This window comes from Nipponia nippon, unplaced genomic scaffold, assembly GCF_047370975.1.
Source record: "Nipponia nippon isolate SJK-2023a ecotype South Korea unplaced genomic scaffold, ASM4737097v1 scaffold_15, whole genome shotgun sequence".
Taxonomy (NCBI): Eukaryota; Metazoa; Chordata; class Aves; order Pelecaniformes; family Threskiornithidae; genus Nipponia; species Nipponia nippon.
This window is the reverse complement of record NW_028262331.1, coordinates 12,524,134-12,551,578: the sequence shown is the minus strand read 5'-3', so window position 1 is coordinate 12,551,578 and position 27,445 is coordinate 12,524,134. Positions and strand designations below refer to the sequence as shown.

The window sequence follows — 27,445 nt, the reverse complement described above, 5'->3', positions numbered from 1 at the left end:
CTCCTTTGGTTTGAAAAGCCGGGGACAGGCTGAAACAACGCAGCGCTCGGAGTGGGTGGCACTTGTTTTGAGGAGCAAAATAAGGGGACAGACACATTTCTGCCTGGGCAGGGAAAGACGAGTGATGCGTGTGGGCAGCAGGAGGCTGGAGACGACTCCTGGCCAAAGCTGCTTACGTTTCTATTTGTGGAGAGCGCGGGGAAGCTTGCAGGTGCTGGGACACCTACTCTGTGCTTGGGACGGCCACCTCCAGCGGTGGTTGTACGCCTGTGCGCCGCTCGCGGCTCCCAGCCGGCGCGGAGCTGGCAGCCAGGGCTTTCTCTTTGGTTTGACCCATTTACGCTCAGTTTTTCAGAAGCTGCGCCGCCGCTCCCTGCCCTCAGCACAGCCTCTGCACCCGCTTAGCAACGCTGGCTCTGTCCGCCGGCCTCTGCCCACACCGGGCCGTTTCTCAAGGCCTGGATTGTGTTACCGCATTCCCGCCCTCACGCGGACGTCGCGCACCCCGGCCGCGCGGGGTTGAGGCCAGGGAGGCCTTCTTGGCAGCCTCTGATCAGCTGTGATTTTCCCACAGTGCTACGGCTTCGCGGCTCGCCGCAGCCGGGCGCGGGGGTACCCTGCGCTTCTCCGTCCCGACGAAAAATGCCACAGCCTCGGCTTGAAGGGCTTCGGGAAGGGACCTGCCCCTCTCAGCCCCCCACACCGGGGTCCAGGGGCTGGAGGGAGCGCCTCCATCAGGGAATCCCTCGCCGGGGCACTATGCCCCCGCCTGCCGCCCGCCCTTCGCCCCATCGCCCAACAGCCCCGCTCCCACGGGGACGCCCCGGGAGCCCCCACCCTGCCGAGGCCCTAAGGCGGGGGCCCGCCCGGCGGCAGGGCGGCCCCGACGAGGCGCTGAGGCCGCGGCCAGCCGGGCCTGGCGTTTCGCAGGGCCGCACAGGCGGCCGGCGGGGCTGCGCGCTGCCGGGGGCGCCGGGAAGGGGGCGCCGAGCGGCGGGCCGCCTGCCGAGGCCTCAGGGGCCGTCGAGCGGCCGCGGTGCTGGGCGGAGGCGTCGCCCCCGGGGCGCGGGGTTCCCCCGGCCCGGGGCTGCGGGGCGGGCGCAGGCGCGGGGGGCAGCGCGGTCCCGCAAGGCCCCACGCGGGCCCCGCAGCGCCCCCCGCAGGTGGCGTGGGCTGATCTGCGCTACGCGTTGTCCAATCAGAGCCGGCGCCGAGCTGTCACCGTTGCCTCTCTCCGCCAATCCAAGGCAGCGAAGGGCGGGACCGGAGAAGGCCGGGCACGCCACCGGAAGTGTGCTCCAGGCACAACTTCCTTTCCTGTTCCGCCCTTTGTCCCGCCTCCTTCCCCTCCTCCGCGTTCTGATGGGCTGCGCCTGCTGTCACCGAGGCTGCCCGGAAACTGATTGGGCAGCCCTCCCGGCTGCGCGCTCCGCCCACATCCGGGTCTCCCAGGCGCGGTGGCGGCGGCGCTGGGCCGCCATTGTGGTGGGGAAGCGCGGGGCGTCGCAGCGGCCGGTGAGGGCGGGCGGGGGGCGATGGGGGCCCGGGGGCGGGCGGGAGGTGCCGCTGGGGATGGCGGGGGAGAGGCCGGGGGTGGCCCCGTCCTCGCCCTGAGCCCCTCTCCGCCCCCCGCAGGTGCGTCGCCATGGCCGCCGTCTTCCCGTACCGCGGCGGCTGCGCCCCGGTGCCCAGCCCGCTGGCGCCGCTGCCCGACTACATGTCTGAGGAGAAGCTGCAGGAGAAAGGTGGGTAGGGCCGGCCCCTGCGCCGCCATCCTCCCGAGCGGGACCGGGGCTGACCCCGCCGCCTCTCTGTCCCCGCAGCCCGCAAGTGGCAGCAGCTGCAGGCCAAGCGCTATGCGGAGAAGAGGAAATTCGGCTTCGTGGACGCGCAGAAGGAGGACATGCCCCCCGAGCACGTCCGGAAGATCATCCGCGACCACGGCGACATGACCAACAGGAAGTTCCGTCACGACAAGCGCGTCTACCTGGGGTAAGGGAGCCCCCCGCTCTGTGACACATGGGGAGCCGAGCTGAGTCCTCCTCTGCGGCCTTGTCAAAGCTCCTCGCTGGTGGCTGAAGGGAGAGCCCCTTCTCCAAAGGGCTTTCCATGTCTGCTGTGCATGGAAAGCAGCATAGCAGCTCGAGGAGGATGGGATGATCAGTTGCGCTGGGGTAGCAGCACAGGCGAGGATAAGCAAAGGAAGTTGTTGCTTTGAATTTATGAGAAAAACATTACCCTGGATCACACGTTACCTTAGAAGGAGCCAGGGGAGAGTATGAAGTAGCCAGTGTGCGGTTTTTGTGTGATTATGAAGCACCGTGAGTTCTTCTTTGCTGTTTGGGTTCAGAGAGCTGTCTCATGCACATCGCGATCCATTGCACTAACTTACCGTTACCCATAAAAACTCTGGAAACTCGTTTGAAATGTTTCGTTTTCCTTTGTAACGTTCTTAATGCGCGCCAGTCTCTCGGAAGCCAAGCCAGTAGAAAACTTTTTGGTAGTGAGATGCATAAAGCATAAGGATAGAATAGGAAGTTTGTGGATTAATCACTGGAGGCCTTTATGAACAGGTTAGATGAGCAGTTTTCAGGAGTGAAAGGTGTAGAGGTAGTTGGGCTTGTGGCGGATGGACGGCCGTTCTCTTGAGATCCCTTCCAACCCTGATTTTCCTTGATTTCTGCTTGTAGTGCTCTGAAGTACATGCCGCATGCTGTTCTGAAGCTCTTGGAGAACATGCCTATGCCCTGGGAGCAAATCAGAGACGTTCCGGTCCTCTACCACATCACAGGCGCCATCTCTTTTGTGAACGAGATTCCCTGGGTCATAGAGCCGGTGTACATTGCCCAGTGGGGGTAAGTGCCTTCTGCCTTTGCCCTGGTGGGAGCTTGTGAGCAAACACTTGCGCGTCCACAACAAAAGCGATGTTTAACGGTCTCTGGGTTTCTGCCAGGTCGATGTGGATTATGATGAGGCGAGAGAAGAGGGATAGGCGTCACTTCAAGAGGATGAGATTCCCCCCGTTTGATGATGAGGAACCCCCTCTGGATTATGCTGATAACATCCTGGATGTGGAGCCCCTGGAAGCGATTCAGCTTGAGCTGGATCCAGAGGAGGATGCCCCTGTGCTGGACTGGTTCTATGACCACCAGCCGCTGAAAGACAACAAGAAGTATGTCCCTCTCTGGTAGCACAATTCACTGGGAGAGGGGAAAACCATAAATTACCTATGCATAGCAGTATATAACCTTTGGTTGCATTATGCTGGGCTACGTGTGATGTTGGGGGGAGAGAAAAACCTTCCCTCAAGGGTGGGAGGGAGAACCTGATTGTTGTAAAGCTATACCTCTTGTCTTCAGCATCCAGCAAGGGCACACAAGGCGTCTCTGTCCAGGAGGGCTCCTGCCCAGTTAACTTCTAAAACTATGATCTTTATTACCATGCCATAAAGATGACAGCCTGGGTTGTCTAGTTGGCATTTGCATTGATATTTGTTAAGAGTGCACAGATGTTCTGTATCAGTTTGGATATGGAGAAGGAGAGAAACTGGAGCAGCCGGTATTTTCTGGGCAGATGTAGTCCGTAGTGGTCTTTAGCAGTCCTGCAGCCTTTCTTTCTGCCTAGAGGGGCCTGTGTGTTAGCTGTCCTTATTATTTTCAGCAAATGATGGATAGTGAAAGGTGTTTGGTTATTTCTGGTCCGTTGGTAAAGGCCCTGTTGTCTTCTGGCTGCGTAGTGAGTGTCTGTGCTGTGGTCTTTCGCAGGTATGTAAACGGTTCAACGTACCAGCGTTGGCAGTTCACTCTCCCGATGATGTCCACCCTGTACCGGCTGGCCAATCAGTTGCTCACTGACCTTGTGGATGACAACTATTTCTATTTGTTTGACCTGAAAGCTTTCTTTACCTCCAAGGCGCTGAACATGGCTATTCCTGGAGGTCCCAAGTTTGAGCCTCTTGTTAGAGACATCAATCTTCAGTAAGTGTTGGGTTTAGGCGGAAAGATAAATGGTTACCTGGGAAAAGGGCTGGGAGGGTTATCTGTTATCAGGTGTCTTGCCTTGGGTGAGCTGTTCCTGCGTGTTTGCTCTCTTCAGCCTGTGATGTGCTTGCTGCTTTGGACACGGAATGGTTGTTAGTGTGAAGGCTAAAGGAAAAGCGCTGATACCACGTCTTCAGTCCAAAATGTTTGCCTTTCTGTCCCCCTGAATGCTCATATAACAATTTTTTTATCTCATTTGAGGGATGAAGACTGGAATGAATTTAATGACATCAACAAAATCATCATCAGGCAGCCGATCAGGACAGAGTACAAAATCGCTTTCCCATACCTGTACAACAACCTGCCACACCATGTCCACCTGACCTGGTACGTGCAGCAGCCTCAAGAGCAGGGAGAGGAGGGGAAAGCTGTCAGGACGCTCTAATGCATATTTTGTGTTGTAGGTATCATACTCCAAATGTCGTTTTCATTAAAACAGAAGATCCTGATCTCCCAGCTTTTTACTTTGACCCGCTGATCAACCCCATTTCACACAGACATTCTGTCAAGGTGAGTCACTGTCCAAGAGCGCCTGTGATAAACCCTGCGTGCGGAGGTGATTTGGCTTGTAACCTTGCTTCTGACAGCGGCACATGCGTAGATATTTCGGGAGAAAGCAAAAGCCCTACCGCAAAAAAACCCACAGTTGCCATTTTAGTCTTTTTCTACTTCTAGAGTTGCACAAAGCTGTCTCCTTTGGTCTCTGTAGGATAAAGCGGAATGCATAATTAACAGTGTTATTTTAGAGTCTTCTGATAGGTTATTTATCTTTTTGGTTGCCCTTAGAGAATTCATGGAGCTCTCCCTTGAGTTACCTCCATAACACCTAGCTCAGGGTCTAGTAGCCAAAGTGATTTCTCAGGCCCACTGGGGCCTTGTAGAGGGCTTTTTGCTTCTCTGATACTCAGCACTGTCACGCTTCTTCCGTGAGAGCAAAGAAGTGATTTTTACTTGGTTAACTCGGAAAACTGAGCTGAAGCAACCAGGAGAGAGACGTTGTGTGGTGTTTCTGCATTTCAGAGTCAGGAGCCGTTGCCTGATGATGATGAAGAGTTTGAGTTGCCAGAGTTCGTGGAACCTTTCCTGAAGGACACCCCGCTCTACACAGATAACACAGCCAACGGCATTGCCCTGCTGTGGGCCCCACGGCCCTTCAACTTGAGGTCTGGGAGGACTCGGAGAGCTCTTGATATCCCGCTGGTCAAGAACTGGTGAGTTTTTTCCTGGGAGAAGGGGTGTTCTAGTGCTTGTGACGTTGTTATCTTGTTACAATGAAAATAAAATAAAGATATCCCATGGTGACTGGTTTCTGGGGGTTTTAGGAGACTTTCTGGAGACTCATTGTTTTCTAACGGATGCGAGTTATCTGAAAATTTGAAATATGATTTATCCCTAGGTATCGTGAGCACTGCCCAGCAGGCCAGCCCGTGAAAGTGCGAGTCTCCTATCAGAAGCTACTGAAATACTATGTTCTGAATGCGCTCAAGCACAGGCCTCCCAAGGCCCAGAAGAAGAGGTGAGTGGGGGTCTGTTCAGTGGGGAACTGCTGACCTGTGATGAGGATTCAGCTGATGATAGTCTCTGCTCTCTCCAGGTACCTGTTCCGCTCCTTCAAGGCTACAAAGTTTTTCCAGTCGACGAAGCTGGACTGGGTGGAAGTAGGCCTGCAGGTGTGTCGCCAGGGCTACAATATGCTGAACTTGCTGATCCACAGAAAGAACCTGAACTACCTTCACTTGGATTACAACTTCAACCTGAAGCCCGTGAAGACCCTCACCACCAAGGTATTGGTCCATGTGCTGTTTTACTCGAGAGTGAAGTTTACCTGAAGGTTGTTAAGTAGCTAAGTGTGGTAAGAGAGGCCACAGTGCCTCAGCTGTTCAGTTGTCGTACAGACTGACCAAATTCAAGCTGTTTAACTCTTACATAACATTGTTACATAAATCCTGGATTTTTGTCTCTTCCAGGAAAGGAAAAAATCTCGTTTTGGTAATGCTTTCCATCTGTGCCGAGAGGTTCTGCGGCTGACTAAGTTGGTGGTGGACAGCCACGTCCAATACAGACTTGGAAATGTGGATGCGTTTCAGGTAGGCTCAATTTTTTATTTATTTTTTTAATTTTTTTAAAGGTGAGGATGGGAAGTGAGAGGAGGAGTGGAATATCTGGGCGGGCTTATAGAGGATGCACAATATGACTGAATGTTGCAGCATGACAGAGAAGAGGGGGAACAACGAAAGCGCGCAGCATGATGTGAAATTCTGCTTTTACCCTAGTTTACAAGAACTGATCGTTGTATGAGTCAGCGTTAGGAGCTTTGTATGGCCTAATACGCTTTGCTTCTGGCTGTGAAATAAACCTGGCTTCTTGAGGCAACGTATGCAGTGGGTGTTGTTATCTCTGACTGTGCTCCCTGGGTGTCAGTTGGCAGATGGCTTGCAGTACATCTTTGCCCACGTGGGTCAGCTGACAGGAATGTACCGATACAAGTACAAACTGATGAGGCAGATTCGTATGTGCAAGGACCTGAAACATCTCATCTACTACAGGTTTAACACAGTAAGTTCCGCCTTTCCACGTGATGGTGACCCCACGTAAACTGAGCAACAGGGGAGGGATTCTGGAGTGTCAGTAAGTGACCTGCTGTTACCATGTCTCTCTTCTTCCAGGGGCCTGTGGGCAAAGGTCCTGGCTGTGGCTTCTGGGCTCCAGGCTGGAGAGTATGGCTGTTCTTCATGAGGGGCATCACGCCGCTGCTGGAACGCTGGCTGGGGAATCTGCTGGCCAGGCAGTTTGAAGGTCAGCACACTGTGTAAATCTTGGACGTGGGATGAGTGTGTGGTAAAGATTAATACTATTTACTTGCCAGCTCGAACTCCAGTTTTCTGTTCCAAGTGGTGGTCTGTATCCATGCTCCATGTCAATCCCAAGAGCTATTGACCAGTTTAGAGCTCTTACGAGTCCAGTGCCCGCAGAATAGATTCCAAATGGCAGTGGGATTCCCTGCTCCGTAGCTCTCTGGGGTCCATAGCCTCCTAATCGTCTGCGCCAAACTCATCGGTGATGTTGTGGCAGTGTAATTGCTTCAGACATCCTGCACCTCTGTGCGAGAGACCCCGTATTAGGAGTCCTGCCCAGTAATGTCTTGAACTGCTGAAGTATTTTGCCCTTTCCAGGCCGTCACTCCAAGGGTGTAGCAAAGACGGTCACAAAGCAGCGTGTGGAGTCTCACTTTGACCTGGAGCTGAGGGCAGCCGTTATGCATGACATTCTGGACATGATGCCAGAAGGAATCAAACAGAACAAAGCCAGAACCATCCTGCAGCATCTGAGCGAGGCCTGGCGGTGCTGGAAGGCCAATATCCCCTGGAAGGTAAGTCTCTCGCTTGGCCTTTCGGTTCAGTTTTAACATCTCCCAGGTAGAACTGCTCTTCTCATGCCTGCTCCCCTCATGTTTCTGTCCCTCCCCAGGTGCCGGGGCTGCCAACTCCTATTGAAAACATGATCCTGAGGTATGTGAAGGCAAAAGCTGACTGGTGGACAAATACAGCTCACTACAACAGGGAGCGGATCCGTCGGGGTGCCACTGTAGACAAAACCGTCTGTAAGAAGAATCTGGGCCGGCTGACCAGACTCTACTTAAAAGCGGAGCAGGAACGGCAGCATAATTACTTGAAGGTACTTCTGTCCTGCCTGAGGTTGCCCAAATTGGTGCTGCTTTCATAGGGAAGCTTTCAGTGACTGATGCTGGTGGTGTGTTTCTGCAGGATGGGCCTTACATCACTGCGGAAGAGGCTGTTGCTGTGTACACAACCACAGTGCACTGGCTGGAAAGCAGGAGGTTCTCGCCCATTCCCTTCCCCCCGCTGTCCTACAAGCATGACACCAAGTTGCTCATATTAGCCCTGGAGAGGCTGAAGGAGGCTTACAGGTGAGCAGTGGGAAGTGACTGTGTTCTGCCAAGGCGCAGATATCTGCACTGGGAAAGGCTGCTGAAGCTTTTTTGTTTTACGTTTTCCTGGAATTGAGTATGCTGTTAAACTTACCCTGAGGGAGCGGTAAGGGCTGTAGGTTGTGGTACTGCCAAGGCCACCTGGGGGGTTCTCCATGGGCTCTGCCGCTTGGGGCAAAAACAGTACCATGCTTGTAAGGGTCATTGGGCATCTTGGGGATGTGGACTGCAAAGATGTCACTGATCAGTGGTTAGGTCGCTTAAAGAATCACTGTCACGGATGTTGGCAAATAGTGATTTTAACAAAAATTTATAAAAGTGATTTAACAAGGTTCGATGGCAAGGTTCACTCTTTTACTTATTAAATGAGTGGAATATATATATATATATAAAGAGAAAGAGAAAATGGAGGTAGAAGAAAATACAAGGGGGGGGTAAAGGAGGCCCCACTGTTGAGTCACGAGGTTCAGAATGGACCCCCTTGCTTTCTGAACTCCTCAGAGAGGAGCCTAGGTGCGGCTGGATCCAATCCTAGTCTCAGACTTGGTCAGCGGTTTATGTCTAAGGATTATATGTGTCTAACAGCTGTTGAAGCTTTGTTCACAGTTAAGAGAGAATCACAGGAATTTAGCAATAACTAATCATTGGTTAATTTAGTATTCACAAAGTGATTAAATAGCATTTACTACAATATTTGAATCAATTCATACACACACGCAATAGGCCTGTATAAAGGTACGTGGTAAAAATTCCCCTCAAGTTTAGTGAAATATTCACATCAAATGATTGTCTCAGCAGTCGAAGGTTGACTCTGAAGGAGCAAAAGGCGCCGGAGGTCAGCCCGGGTCCTGTTGTTGGGCCTCTGTATGCAAACTTAAAAGCTCACAGCTCTGAGAGGCGTCCCACTCAGAGGGAGATGCTGGCGCAGCCCGCTGCGGTCCGGGAGAGCTCAAAGGGTCTCACTTGTTACCACTGTTTATAGGGTCGCGAGATGATTGACTTTCGTCATGAGTAAATTTTTATCCTGTTGTCACGGTCCAGGTCGGTAATTACTGGCGTTCTCAAAAATTCAGTGATGTTGGTACAGATCCACCCATACTAATCCGCTCGAGTTACGACCCAGACAAAACATGTTCCAAGGCTGTCAGGGGGCGACTGATTATTCCTGGTACGGTCAGTGCTACTCCCACCTTAGCCATGCAAGAGGTTCTGATGCAGTCAAGGGACGCTTCACCACCAGACTCATTGCACAAGGGCCAGGTCTTGATGGGAATTACTGAGATCGTAAAGCAGCCTAGGAAAGGGGTGGGGGGAGATGCACCTCCACGGAAGAGTTACGGATCTTGTCTTGATCTGCTTGGCTGAGCAGCGTCTTTCATCAGTTTAATGCAGTGGGCAGGGCTTTGTTCATGCTTGAGTGCATGAACTGTTCTTTCTCACTTCCAGTGTGAAATCTCGCCTGAATCAGTCGCAGAGAGAAGAGTTGGGCTTGATTGAACAGGCTTATGATAATCCTCATGAAGCTCTGTCCAGAATCAAACGACACCTTTTAACTCAGAGAGCCTTCAAGGAGGTAAATATCCTGGTGAAAGCCAGACAGTATTAGAAGTTACGTTGCATTCAGGAACTAACTGGCGCTAAGGGGACTTTGTGTTCTGTGTCAAGCATAAGCCTCAGTTTTGCCTCTTCTTTTTTAGGTGGGTATTGAGTTCATGGATCTCTACAGCCACTTAGTTCCTGTTTATGATGTGGAGCCCTTGGAGAAAATCACAGATGCTTATCTGGATCAGTACTTGTGGTATGAGGCTGATAAGCGACGACTCTTCCCTCCGTGGATCAAACCTGCTGACACTGAACCTCCTCCGCTCTTGGTGTACAAGTGGTGCCAAGGTTAGTGGGGTCTTGTATTCCACGCAAAAATGAGTTTTCTTACCGGGAGCTTGCTTCCCACAAGTCCCCTTGGGAGCCGAGTTTTCATGTTTGCAACTTGCAGTCAATAGTCATTACAGTCAGAGGCTGTATTTTGTAGGTTGACGTATAGATGTATACGCTGGAGGAGGAGAACTTCCATAGCATTTGTGGTTGATTACATATTTCTGTTCCCATTTCTGCATAGACTGGAAGGACCAGAGGCTGAAAAATCAGGCATTACAGGAAATAATGCTGACTTCCCATGCCCAGAAGGGTGCTTCTGCACTCTGATGTGTCAGATAACAACATGACAAGCTTGTTTGTCTCCTCAGGCATTAATAATCTGCAAGATGTTTGGGAAACGAGTGAAGGTGAATGCAATGTCATGCTGGAGTCTCGATTTGAGAAGATGTACGAGAAGATTGACCTGACGCTGCTCAACAGGCTGTTGCGTCTTATTGTTGATCACAACATTGCCGACTACATGACAGCCAAGAACAACGTGGTGATCAACTACAAGGTAATGACTGCGGTCAGGAAGGGGAACATGTGGACTGTAAAACTGAGAGCTTTTGGACCCATGGGGGAGGAGGGGACACAAGACTTGCCAGAGAAAGAAGCAATGATGGGAGTGAGAAAACCCTTCTTGGTCCTGCTAAAGAGCAACTGCTCAGGTAAAAGGTCTCTCGTGTATTGTGACAGTCAGGTTCTCACAGTTCCCCTTCGTTTCCTCAGGACATGAATCACACAAACTCCTACGGGATTATTCGTGGGCTGCAGTTTGCTTCCTTCATTGTCCAGTATTACGGGCTTGTGATGGACCTGCTGGTGCTGGGTCTGCACCGTGCCAGTGAAATGGCTGGGCCTCCCCAGATGCCAAATGACTTCCTCAGCTTCCAAGACATTGCCACTGAGGTGGCCCATCCCATTCGCCTCTTCTGCAGATACATCGACCGTATTCACATCTTCTTCAGGTGAGAGCTCTCGGGCCCTGCTTTCCTCAGCGGAACTTTCGTTCTGGCATCTTGCAGCAGATGCTGTGAAAGCGGGAATTAGTGTGCTGCTACTCCAGGCTTTTGTTCCCTTGGCTAAGAAAGATCAGGAATATTTAAATGGACAGACTTTCCAGAAGAACCGGGTGTCCAGGTGCCTCCTCTTGCTTTCTCAGTTTGCTAATAGAGGAGAGCTTTTTTACAGCTTCACAAGACCACTAGAAAAGCAATGATGTCAAAAGTTCAGTTGTTACAGGTTTTCCACTGGTAAATAAGCCTTTTCTGGCTTCCCAGCAAGCGGACATAAAATTTTATGTCTGTTCATGGAAAACCCAAACAGTCATGGGTTGGACTGTGCTAATGCAACTGAAGTCCCCTTCAGCGGGAAGACAGAGGAATTGGATAGATACCTCCAAACATGCTGTGGCGACCTGCTATCCATAAGCAAGTCCTCATCTCTCTGGGTGTTCAGGGCAGTTTGTCACATAACTCCAGGTCCTCTTCTGTACATTTCCAGGTTTACAGCAGATGAGGCAAGAGACTTGATTCAGCGGTACCTGACAGAGCATCCGGATCCCAACAACGAAAACATTGTAGGCTACAACAACAAGAAGTGCTGGCCCCGGGATGCTCGGATGCGCCTCATGAAACATGATGTGAACCTGTAAGTGCTGCAACCTGGAAAAAACAAATGGTGGGAGGGTGGGAAAATTATTTGTAATAAATAACTGTTGGAGACTGATAGGCAGATGCTCAGGAGGATAAGTAAGAAGAGGTGAGGGGTCTGTGCTATAATGCTGACAGTGAGTGATGGGTGTGAGAGACTGTACTGCTAGGAAAGCACTGAGAACTCGCCCAGTTTCTGTTTCGCTTCAGTAACGGACAGCCTGTCGCTGTGTACATCTTGTTTTTCAGTGGTCGTGCTGTATTCTGGGACATCAAGAACCGCTTGCCTCGATCAGTCACTACAGTGCAGTGGGAGAATAGCTTCGTGTCCGTTTACAGCAAGGATAACCCCAATTTGCTGTTTAACATGTGTGGTTTTGAGTGCCGCATCTTGCCCAAGTGCCGCACCAGCTACGAGGAGTTCACCCACAAGGATGGTGTCTGGAACCTGCAGAATGAGGTAGGGCGAGGGTTTGACGGGGTGGGAGAGCAGTCCCTGCTTGGCCTGTACCTGGCATCGAAGCAGGGTTTATAGCTGCTGGTGGTGGGGTGCCTAACAGCATGAGTTTGCTAGCTGTGGAACCGGGACCACTAGCAGGCAGAGTTAAAATGAGCTGGGTATGAACTTTCCTCCCTGAGAGGGATGGGAAATCCTTGTCTGGGGATGAGCGGGGCACCTGAAACTGTAGAGGTGCTGTTCAGCTTCTTCTCTCCCCGTGTTTCATAAATGCCTGATGGCAAGAGCTCGCCTTACTGTCTGTGGTGGAGAGATCGCTCCCAGGAGGGAACTGATGGCCCTCTGCTCTTGCAGGTCACCAAGGAGCGCACAGCTCAGTGCTTTCTGCGTGTGGATGATGAGTCTATGCAGAGATTTCACAACAGAGTGAGGCAGATCCTCATGGCATCTGGCTCCACAACCTTCACTAAGGTAAGGTGGGAGGAAGATGTGTGACAGAGCTTTCTGCAGATGCTTGGAGAATGGGCTGAGAACTGATCCTTTGCTTTCCTTCCCAGATTGTCAATAAATGGAATACAGCTCTGATTGGCTTGATGACATATTTCCGGGAAGCTGTTGTAAATACTCAGGAGTTGCTTGATTTGCTGGTGAAGTGTGAAAATAAAATCCAGACTCGAATCAAAATTGGTCTGAATTCCAAAATGCCCAGCCGTTTTCCACCAGTGGTGTTTTACACCCCTAAAGAGCTGGGAGGGCTGGGCATGCTCTCCATGGGCCATGTTCTCATCCCGCAGTCTGACCTGAGGTGAGTTGTGCTGCTCTGACGCCCACGTGAGTTAGGTGTTTTGTTAGATACTCTCTCCTGTAAAAATACACGAGAATGCTAAACCACGCCTCGTTATAGGGATATGTTGCCTTTACAGTAGGTCACGGCAGCGTGACCTGTGAAGTCCTGCTCTTACGTCACTCTTGTGCCTCTTCGCTGCAGGTGGTCCAAGCAGACAGATGTTGGCATCACTCACTTCCGCTCAGGAATGAGTCACGAGGAGGACCAGCTCATCCCAAACTTGTATCGTTACATCCAGCCGTGGGAAAGTGAATTCATTGACTCTCAGAGAGTATGGGCGGAGTATGCCCTGAAGCGGCAGGAGGCTATAGCCCAGAACAGGTGTGTTTCCCAGGGCAGTCAGGTCCGGGTCTGTGTCTGTGTGGGGACAGGCAGCGGTGTGAGCTCTTGCACTGTCTCGGGGTTCTGGAGACCTTGCTGGCCCCGTCATACATGCTCTAGGCTGCCTGCAAAGCTGCTATCTTTGGAGGAGGTATGGACTCTGCAAGCAGGTAGTGCGCCCATGGCACAGTTTGAGGGAAACTGTATGCCAGGTGGTGCCAGGAAAAGCTGACATCAGGCCCGTTTGCAGTTAGTTCTGCGCACTTACGGGGCCAGGCTTTTTCTTTTGGCTGTTTGTCATCAGTGCGTTCATAGCAATGGCTGTAGACACTTTGCTGAGCCTCTGAGTGCTTGGCATTTTAGAACCTCTCCTGCCAGAGCCCCGAGGTCTGTATTATTTCTGTGATCTCATCACCTGAAATAGTCATTCATGCATTGCGGTAAAATTGAGAGGTAACAAAGTGTGGGGATTTTTTTTCTTCAGGCGTCTGACGCTAGAGGATCTGGAGGACTCGTGGGACAGGGGAATTCCTCGTATTAACACCCTTTTCCAGAAGGACCGGCATACCCTAGCTTATGATAAAGGCTGGAGAGTCAGGACTGACTTCAAACAGTATCAGGTATTGACTGGGAATTTCTCTGGCTGAGCGTGAGGTTCAGATACATGTTCCAACGTCCGTTCGCTTTGCATTATTGCAGGTGCACTTCCTTGTCTGTTTGCTGCAGGAAGAACTTGGAGCCATGGGTTGGGACTAGTAGAGGCTGTTGAGAACCAAATGCTCCAAAATCTGTAGCTAACCACTGTGGAAGCATTTGGATAGATTGTAGTGTCTTGGGGAACACGACGCTTAGGACAGCTGAGTATTAAGAAATCGGTTTTGGAGAGGGGAAAAAGGGTCCCAGAACAAACATTCCAAATATGCTGACTGAACTCCTGTTGTAGATGAGCTGTGTCCTCCAGGACTGAGGGCATGAGGCTTTTTACTTGTTAGCTGACATCATCATCTCGGTTCCTGCAATTAGTGCAGCTGGGTTAAATGACCTGAATACAAAGCTGCTCACTAGTGCGCTGCTGTCTCCAGGTCCTGAAACAGAACCCGTTCTGGTGGACGCATCAGCGCCATGATGGCAAACTCTGGAACCTGAACAACTACCGCACAGATATGATCCAGGCACTTGGTGGAGTGGAAGGAATCCTGGAGCACACTCTCTTCAAGGGCACTTACTTCCCCACGTGGGAGGGTCTCTTCTGGTAAGAGAAACCTTCACGTGGCCTTGTCTTGCACGCTGGAGCTTAGCGGTGCACCAGGAGGAGTCCTCGGCTCAAGCTGTACTGATTCTGTTGAGCCTTTTCTGTTTTTCAGTCACCAGTTGAGCACACTGTAGAGTTCAGTGGCGAGGGTGCCTGGGGTTGGGCTATAGCTGAACTTCAGCATGCAAATCCATGGAAATTTCTTTGCATGAAACAATCTTCCCCACCCCTGGTGTGTGTGTTCCCTGCCTCTATTATACGTGGCACATGGCAGTCAGCGGAGATGAGGGACATCTTATGCAACTGATTGTCTGCCCTTTCTAGGGAGAAGGCCAGTGGTTTTGAGGAGTCCATGAAGTGGAAGAAGCTGACGAATGCCCAGAGATCGGGTTTGAACCAAATTCCAAACAGAAGATTCACCCTGTGGTGGTCCCCTACTATTAACAGAGCCAACGTAAGTATCTGGAGTTTGTACCTGTAGAAACTTCCACTAATTGAGAGCAGTTAATTGATCTAAGTAATTCTTCCAGAACACCTCTTACAGATGAACTAAACCTCCTTAACAGTAGCCGTTCTGTTTTCTAAGCTTCATCAGTTGTGCTGTTGCGTGTTCTCACAGCTGCTTTTCCTTTGCAGGTATATGTTGGGTTTCAGGTGCAGCTGGATTTGACAGGCATCTTTATGCACGGCAAGATCCCCACACTGAAGATTTCTCTCATTCAGATTTTCCGAGCTCACTTGTGGCAGAAGATCCATGAGAGCATTGTCATGGATTTGTGTCAGGTGAGCAGTATGTTAACTCAGTTTGCTTCTGTGCGATGCCTGCATGCTCCTTGTGTACCAACGGCCTCCTGCTAGCAACAGAGATTGCCCCAGGGATCGTAGCAGGGCTACCCCTTCTTCAGCAATTTGACAGGGAAGGGTGCCTGTTTTAGCTCTGTGTTGAGGATAGATTCTTTAGCTAGGTTGCTTGAACACAACCCATCTTTGACTGCCTTTTCCCCAGGTGTTTGATCAAGAGCTGGATGCTCTGGAGATTGAGACAGTGCAGAAAGAGACGATCCATCCCAGGAAGTCATACAAGATGAATTCCTCATGTGCAGATATCCTTCTCTTTGCTTCCTACAAGTGGAATGTGTCACGTCCATCATTGCTTGCAGATTCCAAGTGAGTGTTTCCCTTTTCCCTCTCCTCGATCTTGCTGCAGAGCAGAGCTGCTGAGCCTGTCATCCTGAGGCAAAGCCCGTATCTCTTGGGCACCTGGGGTTGGTTTTCTTTGGGGACGCAGGAGGACGCAATCATGCCTGACAAAAGCGCAGGGCTCATTTGGGCAGATGCTTGCAGCACCTCCTAGCGCTGCCTTCTGCAAAACATGAAGACTGCTCCTGTTCTCTCCTCCAGTTGACCTTTCCCATGAGCTCAGGAGCTCTGAAGGTTCTTCAGGAAACCCCACAAAGCTGTGCTGTCCTAGGGCCAGGGTCTGGAGTGAATTGGACACTACCTGCACCCATGCTGTGTTCAGTTCGACTGAATCCCCACCAGACAGTCCCCGGGGGAGATGACCCTCATGACTACACAGTCGAGGAGTAACTGTGCTGCTTTGGTTAAACCTGCAGCTGAGCTCCATTGGCTGAGGGTTTCTCTTAACAGCTTCTGCATTCAGCTGGTCTTTGAAGAGAGTGGTAGAGTCCCTTTTCAGGACGGTGTGCAGATAGTAGCTGGCTCCAGTGTTCGTGCTTGGTGGCCCTTACTCTCTGTCAAGGACATGCAGCAACTGCAGGAGAGTTTTGTGCAAGATTAAATTGTTCTGGCTTGCTTTCTCCTTAGAGATGTGATGGACAGCACCACCACGCAGAAGTACTGGATAGATATCCAGCTGCGCTGGGGAGATTACGATTCCCATGATATCGAGCGCTATGCAAGAGCCAAGTTCCTGGACTACACTACAGACAACATGAGTATCTACCCATCTCCCACTGGTGTGCTCATTGCCATTGATCTGGCCTATAACTTGCACAGGTGAGATCTGCGCCTTCTGTATTTTAACTGTCGTCGGTAGTTCGTGGCTGTGTCCTCGCGCGTCTCCGAATTGGGCTGTATTCTAGGCAGGAGGATGAGGGGAGAAGGCGGAAGCCGGAGGTGTGCAGTGGATGGGATAAGGCATCTCGGCAGTCCTTTCAGGTTGCCCGCTGTCTGCTCATTCAATAACACTGGTTCAGCTCTCCCAGCTCACTAATCGTTTGTTCTCTTAGGGGATTTCTGTCAGGCTCTTCTTGGAGCTGAAGGACAGGCCTTGTTTCAAGGCCCCCTACAAGTGAAGACAACTGTTCTTCACTGGAAAACTAGGGGGAAAGTCACAGCAAGCAGGCCTCTGCTCCAGTGTGCTTGTTAGAGAAGATGCAGCTTTTCTAGCACTGCAGCATGTGTGTGCTGTGGCTTCCCAGAGAGGAGGTGTAGGGACAAGCCGTAGGTGAACAGCTCCCAAGGACACCGCAAGAGAAATCATACAGCAGTATTCAGCAGGCAGAAGGGTGCCTGGCTGCTGCACGGAAAGACTTGCGCATGGCTGTTGTCTCTTCATCTCAGAGCTGATGGCAACAACTAGGCCTTCTGTTTGTTTTCTTCTTCAGTGCGTATGGGAACTGGTTCCCTGGGAGCAAACCTCTGATCCAGCAGGCCATGGCCAAAATCATGAAAGCAAATCCTGCGCTGTATGTGTTGAGAGAACGAATCCGCAAGGGGTTGCAGCTGTACTCGTCTGAGCCCACAGAACCATACCTTTCCTCCCAGAACTATGGAGAGCTCTTCTCCAACCAGATCATCTGGTTTGTGGATGACACCAACGTGTACAGAGTGACCATTCACAAGGTGAGGCCGGAGGTGTATCTGCAGGGGGAACAGCCAGGGACTGCAAATGTCCTGTGCTCAGGGGGGTGGTGGAGGCACGTGTGATGGAAAACTAGCAATCAACATGGACCCAAATCTTTGCAGTGTGCACAGAGCAGCTCTTACATTCCCCGTACAGTTCCTGCTCAAAGCACACAGCAAGTGGGCTGTTGTGTAAAGGTGTGGATAGGCTATGTTTGTCTTCCTGTACTTTTCACTTTCACTTGCTTTCTCAGACTTTTGAAGGGAATTTGACCACAAAACCCATCAATGGAGCCATTTTCATCTTCAACCCCAGAACTGGACAGCTCTTCCTGAAGATCATCCATACGTCCGTGTGGGCAGGACAGAAGCGTCTAGGACAGGTGGGCCTGGCTGCCTGCTGGGCTTTGGGCTGTGAGCTGGGGATGGGCTCTGACTGCTTGGGACACTCGCTTGAGCAGAAAACATGAGGGTCTTCATCTCCCTGCCTCTTCACAAGTTTGGAGGTCCAATGTCCAGTGCGTAACCTGCGCTTAGGCAAGCGTTAGCATGGGATATAAAAGTGAAAGAGTGCAGGCATTGATGTTGCAAGGTTTTTGAGGCTCTGAAGTGTAAAGAGCCTACATCTTCCAGCAGGGCTTGCGAAACAGCGCTGTGCTCGCTGTTACAGCAAATCACGTTGCACTTGGCCATACATCCAGTGCAGAGACAAGCCTCTCAGGTGGCAGAGCCAGGGAGGCGGCGTAGCCAGCTGTTTTTTCTGAGCCAGTCAGGAGTAACTGAACTCCAGGGATGGGAACTGCCCTCTGTGATCAGTAAGAAGGAAATGCTGGGCCTTGTCACTGATCGGGAACAAGCCATAAATTCAAGTTGTGTTTTTAGAATTTGGTTTGAGTCTCTCTGACTCCCAAAGGCATGGAGATACTGCTGTTAGCAGAGAGAGGTTTCTCTAACCCTGCTGTCTTTCTGTAGCTGGCCAAGTGGAAGACTGCTGAAGAAGTGGCTGCCTTGATTCGATCACTTCCCGTGGAGGAGCAGCCTAAGCAGATCATAGTGACTCGGAAGGGCATGTTGGACCCACTTGAGGTAACAATGCTCTGTGGGGACACTGTGAAATCTTTGGGAGATTGCAGAACAGTCCTGTGTTCTTGTGAAGGACTTCATCCGGACCGATGTTCTGCAGCAGTTGTGAGCTAATTCCTCTTCTCGATAAACTCCAGGTGCACTTGCTGGATTTCCCCAATATTGTGATCAAAGGCTCAGAGTTGCAGCTGCCCTTCCAGGCCTGTCTGAAAGTGGAGAAGTTTGGTGACCTCATCCTGAAGGCTACCGAACCCCAAATGGTTCTCTTCAATCTCTATGATGACTGGCTGAAAACCATCTCTTCCTACACGGTGAGCCCAGCGTGCCTAGTCTGCATTTTGTTTTGCCACTGATGATAAATGAGGCAGGAGCCAAGGCTTCGGAGATCCCGCACAATTTGTTGCTTGGGAGCACTTGGCTCAGAGTCAGCCTGGGTTTTCCTTCGGATTGATTCCGCTGGCATGTCCCGCACAGTGTCGGTGTGCCGAAACAGAGGAGTGCTGTACTAGGGCCTTGGACGTTTGGCTTCCTTCTTTCTGACTAACTGCATCTTTTTTTCTTCCCCAAGGCATTCTCTCGACTGATTCTGATTCTCCGGGCACTGCATGTGAATAACGATCGAGCCAAAGTCATTCTGAAACCAGATAAGACAACCATAACGGAGCCTCACCACATCTGGCCAACCCTGACAGACGAGGAGTGGATCAAGGTGGAGGTGCAGCTGAAGGATCTCATCCTTGCTGACTATGGCAAGAAGAACAAGTAAGCCACTGTCCTGTCAGCCTTTCCTTCCTGCTCTAGAAACTGCGTGGGCAGAGTGCTCCTTGGGGAGAGTAGAAGACTTTCAAGGGCCTTCAGCAATGAACTGTCAGCTTTGTAGGGAAACTGGTTCTTATTATTAATTGCTTTCTAGTAAGGCAGATAAAAAGGTCTGCACCAAGCCTCTTCTGATCTGCAGATCATGTGATCTGGTCCCTCCTCTTGTCTAAAAAGTTGTGGTTTCATTTTTCATAGCACCTGGAGTGGAAGTTCTGAGCTTGTGCCTTGGTGAGAAGGGTCCAGAACATAGTTTGAAATGCCTGACTTGGGTGGACTTTCTCTTTCAGCGTGAACGTTGCATCCCTGACACAGTCGGAGATCCGAGATATTATCCTGGGCATGGAGATCTCTGCCCCTTCTCAGCAGAGACAGCAGATTGCAGAAATTGAGAAGCAAACCAAGGAGCAGTCACAACTGACTGCAACGCAGACCCGCACCGTTAACAAACACGGGGATGAAATCATCACCTCTACAACCAGCAACTACGAAACCCAGACTTTCTCCTCCAAGACAGAGTGGCGAGTCAGGTAGGAAGGCAGGCAGGGCCCTTGTGCAAGGAAAAGGTCAGTGCTCAGGAAGGGATCTGTGCACCCCCTAATAATCGTCTCCTTTTCACAGAGCAATTTCTGCTGCCAACCTCCACCTGCGAACAAACCACATTTACGTTTCATCGGACGATATAAAGGAAACGGGCTATACATACATTCTTCCCAAGAACGTGTTGAAGAAATTCATCTGCATCTCAGATCTGCGGGCCCAGGTGAGCATGCAACGAGTCCGTTACAGTTGTACTCCACGCTGCTGGGCACCCCGCAGTCCTGGGCAGTCAGGAACTGGCGGCGAAGGGCTGGGAACTTGCTGCTGTCCCTGTGGAGCCCTCTGTGCTCGAGGCAGACGCTGGCAATATGGCTGAGCACACGAGGTCTAGGCAGGTCCTTGTGGCCCAGACTTGGGGAGGAGACTCAGCACTGAACAACACTGCTGTGCTCTCCTCTAGCGAGAACCTGCCGGCCAGGAGATCCTCTCCTCGGGAGCTAAGGGCAGGGCCCACCCACGCTCGCCCGCTTACACAGAGGTCTCTTCTGGGCTTCTAAGGCGGGCGCCTGTGTTCCTAGATTGCAGGTTACCTGTATGGAGTGAGCCCTCCCGATAACCCCCAAGTGAAGGAGATCCGGTGCATTGTAATGGTGCCGCAGTGGGGAACGCACCAGACTGTGCATCTCCCGGGGCAGCTGCCGCAGCACGAATATCTCAAGGTGAGTTCAGCTTCTGCTCCCGCTGCGGCTGGGAGATCACCGTCTCCGGTAACGGGGACCAAAGGTGGCGGGGCAGCTTCCCTCGGTCTGTTGTGGATGCCGGACTTAAAAGGGCTCGGCCTGAAGCCAGCCTGGTCTGGGGTCAGGTGAAGGGGAGGCCTTTAGTCCCTGCGTGCTTTTTGCCAGGCTCGAAGCAGTCTTGTTTTAAACGTCTTCCGTTTCTCTCTAAAACACTCTCTTTTTGTCAGGAAATGGAGCCTCTGGGGTGGATTCACACCCAGCCAAATGAGTCCCCTCAGCTCTCGCCGCAGGATGTCACCACGCATGCCAAGGTCATGGCTGACAACCCCTCCTGGGACGGGGAGAAGACCATCATCATCACCTGCAGGTGAGAGGCAGGGAGGCTTCTGTGTGCCCCCTCTGCCGAGGGGGCCTGCGGGTGCGCGGCGCTTGGGAACGCGCTGAGCTCCCAAACTAAAAACTGGGCGGAAAGGGAGTGTGTGCTCCTTTCTGGTTTCCCTCCTCCGCCCCAGCTCAGTCTGACTTGCCCCGTCTCTCCTTTCTTTCAGCTTTACGCCTGGCTCCTGCACGCTGACAGCCTACAAACTGACCCCGAGCGGCTACGAGTGGGGCAGGCAGAACACGGACAAAGGGAACAACCCCAAGGGCTACCTGCCATCCCATTACGAGAGGGTGCAGATGCTGCTGTCGGATCGCTTCCTCGGCTTCTTCATGGTCCCAGCGCAAGGGTCCTGGAACTACAACTTCATGGGTGAGCCGCCCTGGGGAGGAGAGGGGAGCAGCTCCTCAGGGAAGGGCTCCGTACCCTTTCCGAAGCTTGCCCTTCCTTGCAGCGGCTGGCAGGGTTGACCCGCGCTGTGATCTGACCGTTCCTTGGTACCAGCGCTGAGATGTCAGTTCTCAAGGATTTTTCAGTGGCAGGAGAGCAAACTCTGCTAGAAGGGGAAACAGACATCTTGTCTGTCTGGTCTGTTGCCACCGAATAATTAATCCCCGTCAGGCACAAGAGGTGATCATGGAAAGCGTGAGAGAAAAGTTGAGCTGGGTGGGGGTGTAACAGCACGGCGAACCCCAGACGGGGTCGGGAAAGGAGAGTGGCAGAGAAAACCTTCACTACGGGGGCGTTGCCTGTCAGTCCCTAGGGCGAGGGACCCGGGGGGGTCATTTTGTGGATTTAGAGCCCGCTCGTGAGGGCGGCGGGGGCAGGAGCGGCTCTCGGCGGGTGACGGGCTCTCTCTTCCAGGTGTTCGCCACGACCCCAACATGAAGTACGAGCTGCAGCTCGCCAACCCCAAGGAGTTCTACCACGAGGTCCATCGCCCCTCTCACTTCCTCAACTTCGCCCTGCTGCAGGAGGGAGAGGTCTACTCCGCCGACCGGGAGGACCTCTACGCCTAGCGCGGCCCCGGCCCCCCCGCCCCCGGCCCCCCCCGCCCTCTCAATAAATGTTTTCGTACGAAGGGCAGCGCTGCCGGTGAGGGCCCGCCCCGGGGGCGGCCCCGGGCGGGGCGGGGCGGGACGGGGCGGGGCGGCCGCGGGCCCCGGGCGGCGGCGGCGATGGCGGAGCCGCGGCGGGGAGCGGAGCCGCTGTGGCGGACGCCCCCGGGCCGCCTGGCCCCGCCGCACGTCTACCGCATGGCCGGGGCGCTGGGCGCCGAGCTGCGCCGCCTCTCCGGCCGCTTCGGGCCCGAGGCCGTGGCCGGGCTGGTGCCGCCCGTCGTGCGGCTGCTGGAGCTGCTGGAGGCGCTGGTGGCCCCGGCGGGCGCCGAGGGGGAGGCGCCGGCCCCGGCCCCGGCCCCGGCGGGCGGGCGGCAGCAGGCGGAGGTGAGCGGGGCGGGGGGGGGCTCGTCCGGCCCTCGGGTCCCCTCGGCGGCGGCGCTGAGCCGCCCTTGCCCCGGCAGGAGCCCGTGGGGACGGCGCTGACCCGGCTGTCCCTGTCCCCCGGGGTGGCTCTGACCCGGCTCTCCCCGTCCCCCGGGGTGGCTCTGATGTGGCTGTCCCTGTCCCCCCCGGGACGGCGCTGACCCGGCCGTCCCTGTCCCCTGAGGTGGCTCTGACCCGGCTGTCCCCATCCCCCGGTATGGCACTGACCCGGCTGTCCCTGTCCCCCCGGGGTGGCTCTGTCCCGGCTGTCCCTGTCCCCTGGGGTGGCTCTGTCCCCCCCTGGGACGGCTCTGTCCCGGCTGTCCCTGTCCCCCGAGATGGCTCTGTCCCGGCTGTCCCTGTCCCCTGGGGTGGCTCTCATGTGGCTGTCCCTGTCCCCCCCGAGATGGCTCTGTCCCGTCTGCCCCCATCCCCCGGGGTGGCTCTGTCCCGGCTGTCCCTGTCCCCCCCGGGACGGCTCTGTCCCGGCTGTCCCTGTCCCCCCCGGGGCGGCGCTGACCCGGCCGTCCCCGTCCCCCAGGACCTGGAGCAGAGGCTGTGGGAGGCCGAGCGCCGGGAGCGAGCCCTGCACGGCCGCCTGGTCCGCCTGGAGGAGCAGAACCGGCAGCTCCTGGGGCAGCTCGCGGAGAGCCAGTCCCAGGAAGGTGGGTGTCCTGGCGGGTTCAGGGTCCCCCTGCCACCGTGGGGCGTTCCCAGGGGAGACAGCGGGCTGGGTACGGCACTGTCCTCTGTGCTGCCCGGCCCTGCAGACCGTCCCGCCAGGGAGCACGAGCTGTCCTGTTCTGCGGGCCACAGGGGCCCCAAATGCCCAGGGCACCCCCGGGGGGGGGGCAGACACAGGGTGCGGGCCGCTGTTGGAGCACAAGGATGCGTCGGGCACAGCCTAAAGCCCTCAGCTCCCCTCCTTCCACTGTTCCTACTCTGCCGTCTACCGGAGCAACGGTAGAGCGATGCCTTGCAGAAGCATCAAGAAACCCCGCAGCGCTGTGGGGTCGGGGGAGTCCTTGGGCCCTGGGGGCCGCTCACGCCTGTCTGCCCGCGTCTGGGCTCAGATAGCACGGCGCGGAAGGAGCGGGAGGTGATGCTGCGGCTGAAGGAGGTGGTGGACAAGCAGCGGGATGAGCTTCGTGCCCGGGCCCATGAGATCGTCTGCAAGAGCCGAGACACGGAGGCGGTGAGCGTGTGGGAGCTGGCGGGTGCGGTGCGCGAAGGGCCTGGGGACCTGCTTTCATGTCACCTCGCCCTGGGGCTGCGGTCGCGGCTGGCGAGCCTGCTGGGGCACATGCCTGTCCCATGGCGCTGATGTCCCCGGGTGGGGACCCGGAGCTGATGCTGTGCCTCACTCTCGCCTGCCCCGGGCCCTCCAGCTGCAGGAGCAACTGCATCGCTTCATGGCCATGAATGAGGACCTGCGTCACAAGGTGGCCGTGGTGCAGGCTCAGCTCAAGAGCGCGCTGGAGAAGAAGTCAGACCTGGAGGCCGCGATGCTGCGAACCCAGAGGGAAATGAGCAGGAGGAGCAGGACTGCCTCTGAGATCCAGCAGCCAAAGCCCAGCTCAGTGAGTCTGAGCCCGTGGCCCCACTGCTGCCGGGCATTGCTAATGATCCGACCTTCCCGGCCCTGCGTGGGCTCCTGGCACGCCCGGACCCGCCGGCTGCCAGCAGAACGCGGCCGCTCGAGTAAGCCCCGCCGCTGAGAATTGAACAGTGTGGTGTCTGCAATGCCGTAAAAATTGGTAGGGGCGGAGGCAGGAGCGAGCAAGGCGAGGTGATGGGAGGAAGAGGCGGGTGGGACTCGGAGGACGAGGAGGGTTTGCCACATGTGGCGATGGGCGGCGGGTGCTGGCTGAGCTGGGGAGCCACCGTGGTCCATGGCGGGCTGCGGCAGCTCCAGCCCAGCAAACTCATTCCTGAGACTTCTCCATCTCTGCCTGCACGTGGGGCTTCGGTGTCCCCGCTTGCCTGCTGACTCCCTTCTGTCCCTGCAGGAAGGAGCGCCGCCGCCCGTGGAGGAGCCGCAGCACCAGGACGCGGATGCGGGCAGGAGCCCTGCTCACTGCTGCTTTTCCAGGGAAGAGCTGCAGCAGATCCTGCAAGAGCGGAACGAGCTCAAGACCAACCTGTTCTTGGTGCAGGAGGAGCTGGCCTATTACCAGCGGTGAGCCCTGCCCTGGCAGCACGGGGCAGCGAGCCGGGTCCCTCCGGTCCCTGCAGCCACCTGTGGCCCATCGGAGGCTGCTCCAGGCACCGTCGGGGCGGATTTCTTTGCCAGGCTCTTGGTTAACCAGCTGGCTGCTTTTTGCCAGGGAGCTGCTGAACGAAGAGAGAGTTCCCAGCTTCTTCTTGGATGCAATGAAGTCGACTATCAAAAGACAGAGAAAAAAAATCAGAGCCAAAATGCTGGGAACGGCGGAGGAGTCGGCGAGCAGGTGAGTCCTGCTCAGCGGGAGGGAGGACGGGGAGCCTCCTGTGCAGGGTGGGTGCTCCGGGGTTCCCATGCGGTGTGACGCCCTGGGAGGGAGCTCCCCCAGGCCAAGAGCTGCCTCCTCCCTGCCTCCTTCCAAAGATCAAAGGTTTCTTGTCTGCAGTCCATGTCTTGCTCTGGTAGCCCTGGGAGCGCCGCAGGGGCTGGGCTCTTCTCTGCTGCCGCTCGCGTGTCCCTGTCACCAGTCACACATGGCCTGGTCAAACGCCACTCGTCCCTGCGTGGATGTGGCGAAGGGGAGGCGAGGTGGTGGCGCTGGGACCGCTGGACGAGGCAGGCTGGTCCCTGCGCTGTACGGTTGGAGGCTGTCCAGTGGCGAGCCTTTGAAGATGACAGTAGAGATGTTCCCCGGAGGCTCTGCAAGACGTTTGTGGGCAGCACTGGCTCCACCAGACTTCTCACGATGGGGCGGGGAGGACCCTGCCTGGCACCCGCCCCGGCTCTGCGTGTCTGCCGGCGGCGGGGGGCGAAGCCTGCGCTAAAGCCGCTGTACGGCGTGGGGGGAGCTGGATCTCACTGGCTTTTAGGGGCTTTAATAAAGGTCTGAAGGGGGCTGAGCTCTTCTGTGCTACTGAAACCTGCTGCTTGCTTGCGCTGGGGTCTCTGCTGGCAGCGGGGGGGCCGGGGGGTGTTGGGTCCTGCCTGGCGAGGGCAGCCGCTGCCTCGTGGTCACCTCTCGTGTGTCACCCCGCTCCCCTGCGAGGCCTGGCTGGCTGTTCCCCTGCAGCAACATGCATTTGCTGTGCGGGGCGAGCTGCCTAAAGACTTCCCTGCTGTGGCAACCGGGGACACGCCATCTGCTGACCGGTGCCGGGGGTTTGAAGCTGGTGTCTGACGAGCCTTGTGGCTTGAGGTCACCGAGCCAGGGCTGGGCTTGCCGTGAAACACGGCGCTGTCTGGGACACGAACATCGCTACAGCTGGCTGCGGCTTTGGGGCAGGTCGCAGCCCAATGGTGATTCCCGGGGACGGCAGCTCCAGTCCGCGTGCCCCTGGCTCTGCAGGGCACCCTGCTCGGCTGGGGACAGAGCCCCGGGGTGGCTCTGGCACTCGTGGCAAGCCTGTGACTGAGCGCAGGTTTTTCCCCCACTCCTTTGTGCTGCAGTGATGAAGACGAGGGCTCCTGGCTCCCAGCTCGCGGTGCAGACTGCGTGGATGCTCAGCCTCCCGAATCCAAAATTAGGAGCTTGTAAGTTTGCTCCCATGCTGCGGTGCTGCTGGGGACGGGTGGCTTTGCAGGCAGAGAGGAGCTTTGGGGCTCGGCTGGGGACCCGGCGCCCGCTGAGCTTGGTGCCTGCCCTGCAGGGTACGGCGGGGACAGAGCCGGGCTGCCCGGCGTGGGGCTGGCGGGGATGCTGCTGCGGCGCGGGTCGCTTGGTTCGGGGGGGATCTGCCTTGCAGGCAGGCGAGGGCAGGCCTGGGTGCCCCTCGGGGGTGCTGCACGCTCCCGGGGGCTCGCAGCCGGGCTGCGTCCCACCGCTGCCACCAAAGGCAGAGGGAGGCTGGGATCTGGCCGCTTCCCTGGGAAGGCTCTGCTCCCCCACGGCCGTTATCTGCTCTCTCTGCAGTTTTGGGCTGTGGTATCAGGGCAGCAGCAAAGACCCCCCCACATCCAGCTGCTCTGGAGCCTGGGAAATCATCGACTCGCTGGACACGCAGCTGGAGCCCGAGGGAGAGAGCGAGCCGGCGGCCGGCTCCCCCGACAGAGCCAGGCCGCCCCTCTGACCCCACCTGAACGGGAGCCGGCCTCACGGCAGCGCTTCCCGGCTCCTCTCCTCCTGCCGTTTTCGAGAGCGGCATGGCAGCCCTGGCCGCTTCCCCACGCTGTGGTGATGGCGAAGCCGCAGCGTGGGCAGCCTCTCTGCAAACCTACCAGGATGCTCGGCCATGGGGTGCTGGCCTGGCATGGGACAGCTCGGCACCTCCGGGCATCGCTACCCGTTGACCACCCTTTCGTTGTGCCCATGGCTTAACTACAGGCGTCCTGCACAGCCGTGACCCCACTCCCCGCTCCTCCGTGCTGCTCAGCGTGGCGGGGGTCTGCACCCGCTGCTGCAGCCCAAAGGGCTCTTCCCCGCCGCTGCTGGCTCCTTCTGCCTCTGCTCACAGCCCAGGTTCCCCTTGCCGGATCCTGCCCTGCGGGGGTATCGCTTCACCCCTTTCCACTCATAGCTCCCCCCCGTCCCTGCAATGTGAAGGTCAAGCTGGGGTGCCCAGGCCGGGCGGCTGGGTGCTGACCCAGGGCCACCGCGCGGCTGGGAGGGTCTGGGAGCACTGCACCGGGTGTCCGGGTGCTCCCGTGTCTGGGCGCAGTCAGGATCAGCACCGCCAGTGCCACTCCTGCACTTTTCAGGCATGGGGTGAACCAGTTTTGTACTGATTTTTGTCCCTGCTACTGCTGGGAACTGGAAGACTGGAACAATCCTCGTGTTTGCAGGGCGAGTCGGTCCCCGCGGGTCCAATACTTTCTAGCTCTAGAACTGGCGTCAGAAATAAATGTTTCTTGTTTCTCCTCCGAGGTACCCACCGCAGCCTCCGCTCTCTCCTTGCTTGGGAAGGGCGCGGTGATGCTGCCAGGCTTCGGTCGCAGCTCTC

At 55.4% G+C, this 27,445-nt stretch overlaps 2 protein-coding genes across 13 annotated transcripts; both read left to right on the top strand.

The window, feature by feature from the left end:
* Positions 1-1,387: 1,387 nt before the first annotated feature.
* Positions 1,388-21,942, top strand: PRPF8 (pre-mRNA processing factor 8). Of its 2 annotated transcripts, XM_087751356.1 has the most exons (43): positions 1,388-1,515; positions 1,636-1,745; positions 1,824-1,992; positions 2,691-2,855; positions 2,954-3,172; positions 3,765-3,977; positions 4,242-4,367; positions 4,445-4,550; positions 5,061-5,251; positions 5,437-5,556; positions 5,635-5,824; positions 6,008-6,127; positions 6,462-6,596; positions 6,707-6,836; positions 7,214-7,410; positions 7,509-7,715; positions 7,805-7,968; positions 9,436-9,562; positions 9,687-9,879; positions 10,233-10,420; positions 10,636-10,874; positions 11,410-11,556; positions 11,808-12,018; positions 12,370-12,486; positions 12,573-12,820; positions 13,004-13,183; positions 13,668-13,803; positions 14,266-14,435; positions 14,760-14,889; positions 15,072-15,218; positions 15,442-15,602; positions 16,263-16,454; positions 17,066-17,303; positions 17,558-17,686; positions 18,276-18,389; positions 18,524-18,697; positions 18,955-19,148; positions 19,493-19,732; positions 19,824-19,965; positions 20,321-20,461; positions 20,710-20,849; positions 21,031-21,233; positions 21,726-21,942. In XM_087751356.1, the coding sequence occupies exons 2-43, from the start codon at positions 1,646-1,648 to the stop codon at positions 21,878-21,880; spliced, it is 7,008 nt and encodes a 2,335-aa protein (XP_087607482.1). In that variant the 5' UTR covers positions 1,388-1,515; positions 1,636-1,645; the 3' UTR covers positions 21,881-21,942. The 2 variants fall into 2 exon arrangements, with proteins under 2 accessions (XP_087607482.1, XP_087607483.1); XM_087751357.1 differs by lacking the exon at positions 6,462-6,596.
* Positions 21,890-27,377, top strand: RILP (Rab interacting lysosomal protein). Of its 11 annotated transcripts, XM_087751367.1 has the most exons (8): positions 21,890-22,306; positions 22,887-23,010; positions 23,419-23,540; positions 23,734-23,925; positions 24,355-24,524; positions 24,673-24,795; positions 25,956-26,039; positions 26,419-27,377. In XM_087751367.1, exons 1-8 carry the CDS (start codon positions 22,040-22,042, stop codon positions 26,573-26,575), a joined length of 1,239 nt encoding a protein of 412 aa, XP_087607493.1. In that variant the 5' UTR covers positions 21,890-22,039; the 3' UTR covers positions 26,576-27,377. The 11 variants fall into 11 exon arrangements, 10 of the variants coding, with proteins under 10 accessions (XP_087607493.1, XP_087607490.1, XP_087607488.1 ...); XM_087751364.1 differs by lacking the exons at positions 25,956-26,039; positions 26,419-27,377 and adding an exon at positions 24,955-25,949; XM_087751362.1 differs by lacking the exons at positions 25,956-26,039; positions 26,419-27,377 and adding an exon at positions 24,955-25,949 and having other exon boundaries at positions 23,734-24,046.
* Positions 27,378-27,445: the final 68 nt, after the last annotated feature.

What these genes read in the sequence shown, in the direction of transcription:
- PRPF8 (XM_087751356.1), top strand. Translation starts at nt 1,646, where the DNA reads ATGGCCGCCGTCTTCCCGTACCGCGGCGGCTGCGCCCCGGTGCCCAGC. An exon ending in AGGCCAATATCCCCTGGAAG is followed by an intron (nt 7,411 to 7,508) that starts GTAAGTCTCTCG and finishes GTCCCTCCCCAG; the next exon opens with GTGCCGGGGCTGCCAACTCC. An exon ending in GGTGTACAAGTGGTGCCAAG is followed by an intron (nt 9,880 to 10,232) that starts GTTAGTGGGGTC and finishes TTGTCTCCTCAG; the next exon opens with GCATTAATAATCTGCAAGAT.
- RILP (XM_087751360.1), top strand. Translation starts at nt 22,563, where the DNA reads ATGGCACTGACCCGGCTGTCCCTGTCCCCCCGGGGTGGCTCTGTCCCG. An exon ending in AGCAGAACGCGGCCGCTCGA is followed by an intron (nt 24,047 to 24,354) that starts GTAAGCCCCGCC and finishes CTGTCCCTGCAG; the next exon opens with GAAGGAGCGCCGCCGCCCGT. An exon ending in GCGGAGGAGTCGGCGAGCAG is followed by an intron (nt 24,796 to 24,954) that starts GTGAGTCCTGCT and finishes TCTTGTCTGCAG; the next exon opens with TCCATGTCTTGCTCTGGTAG.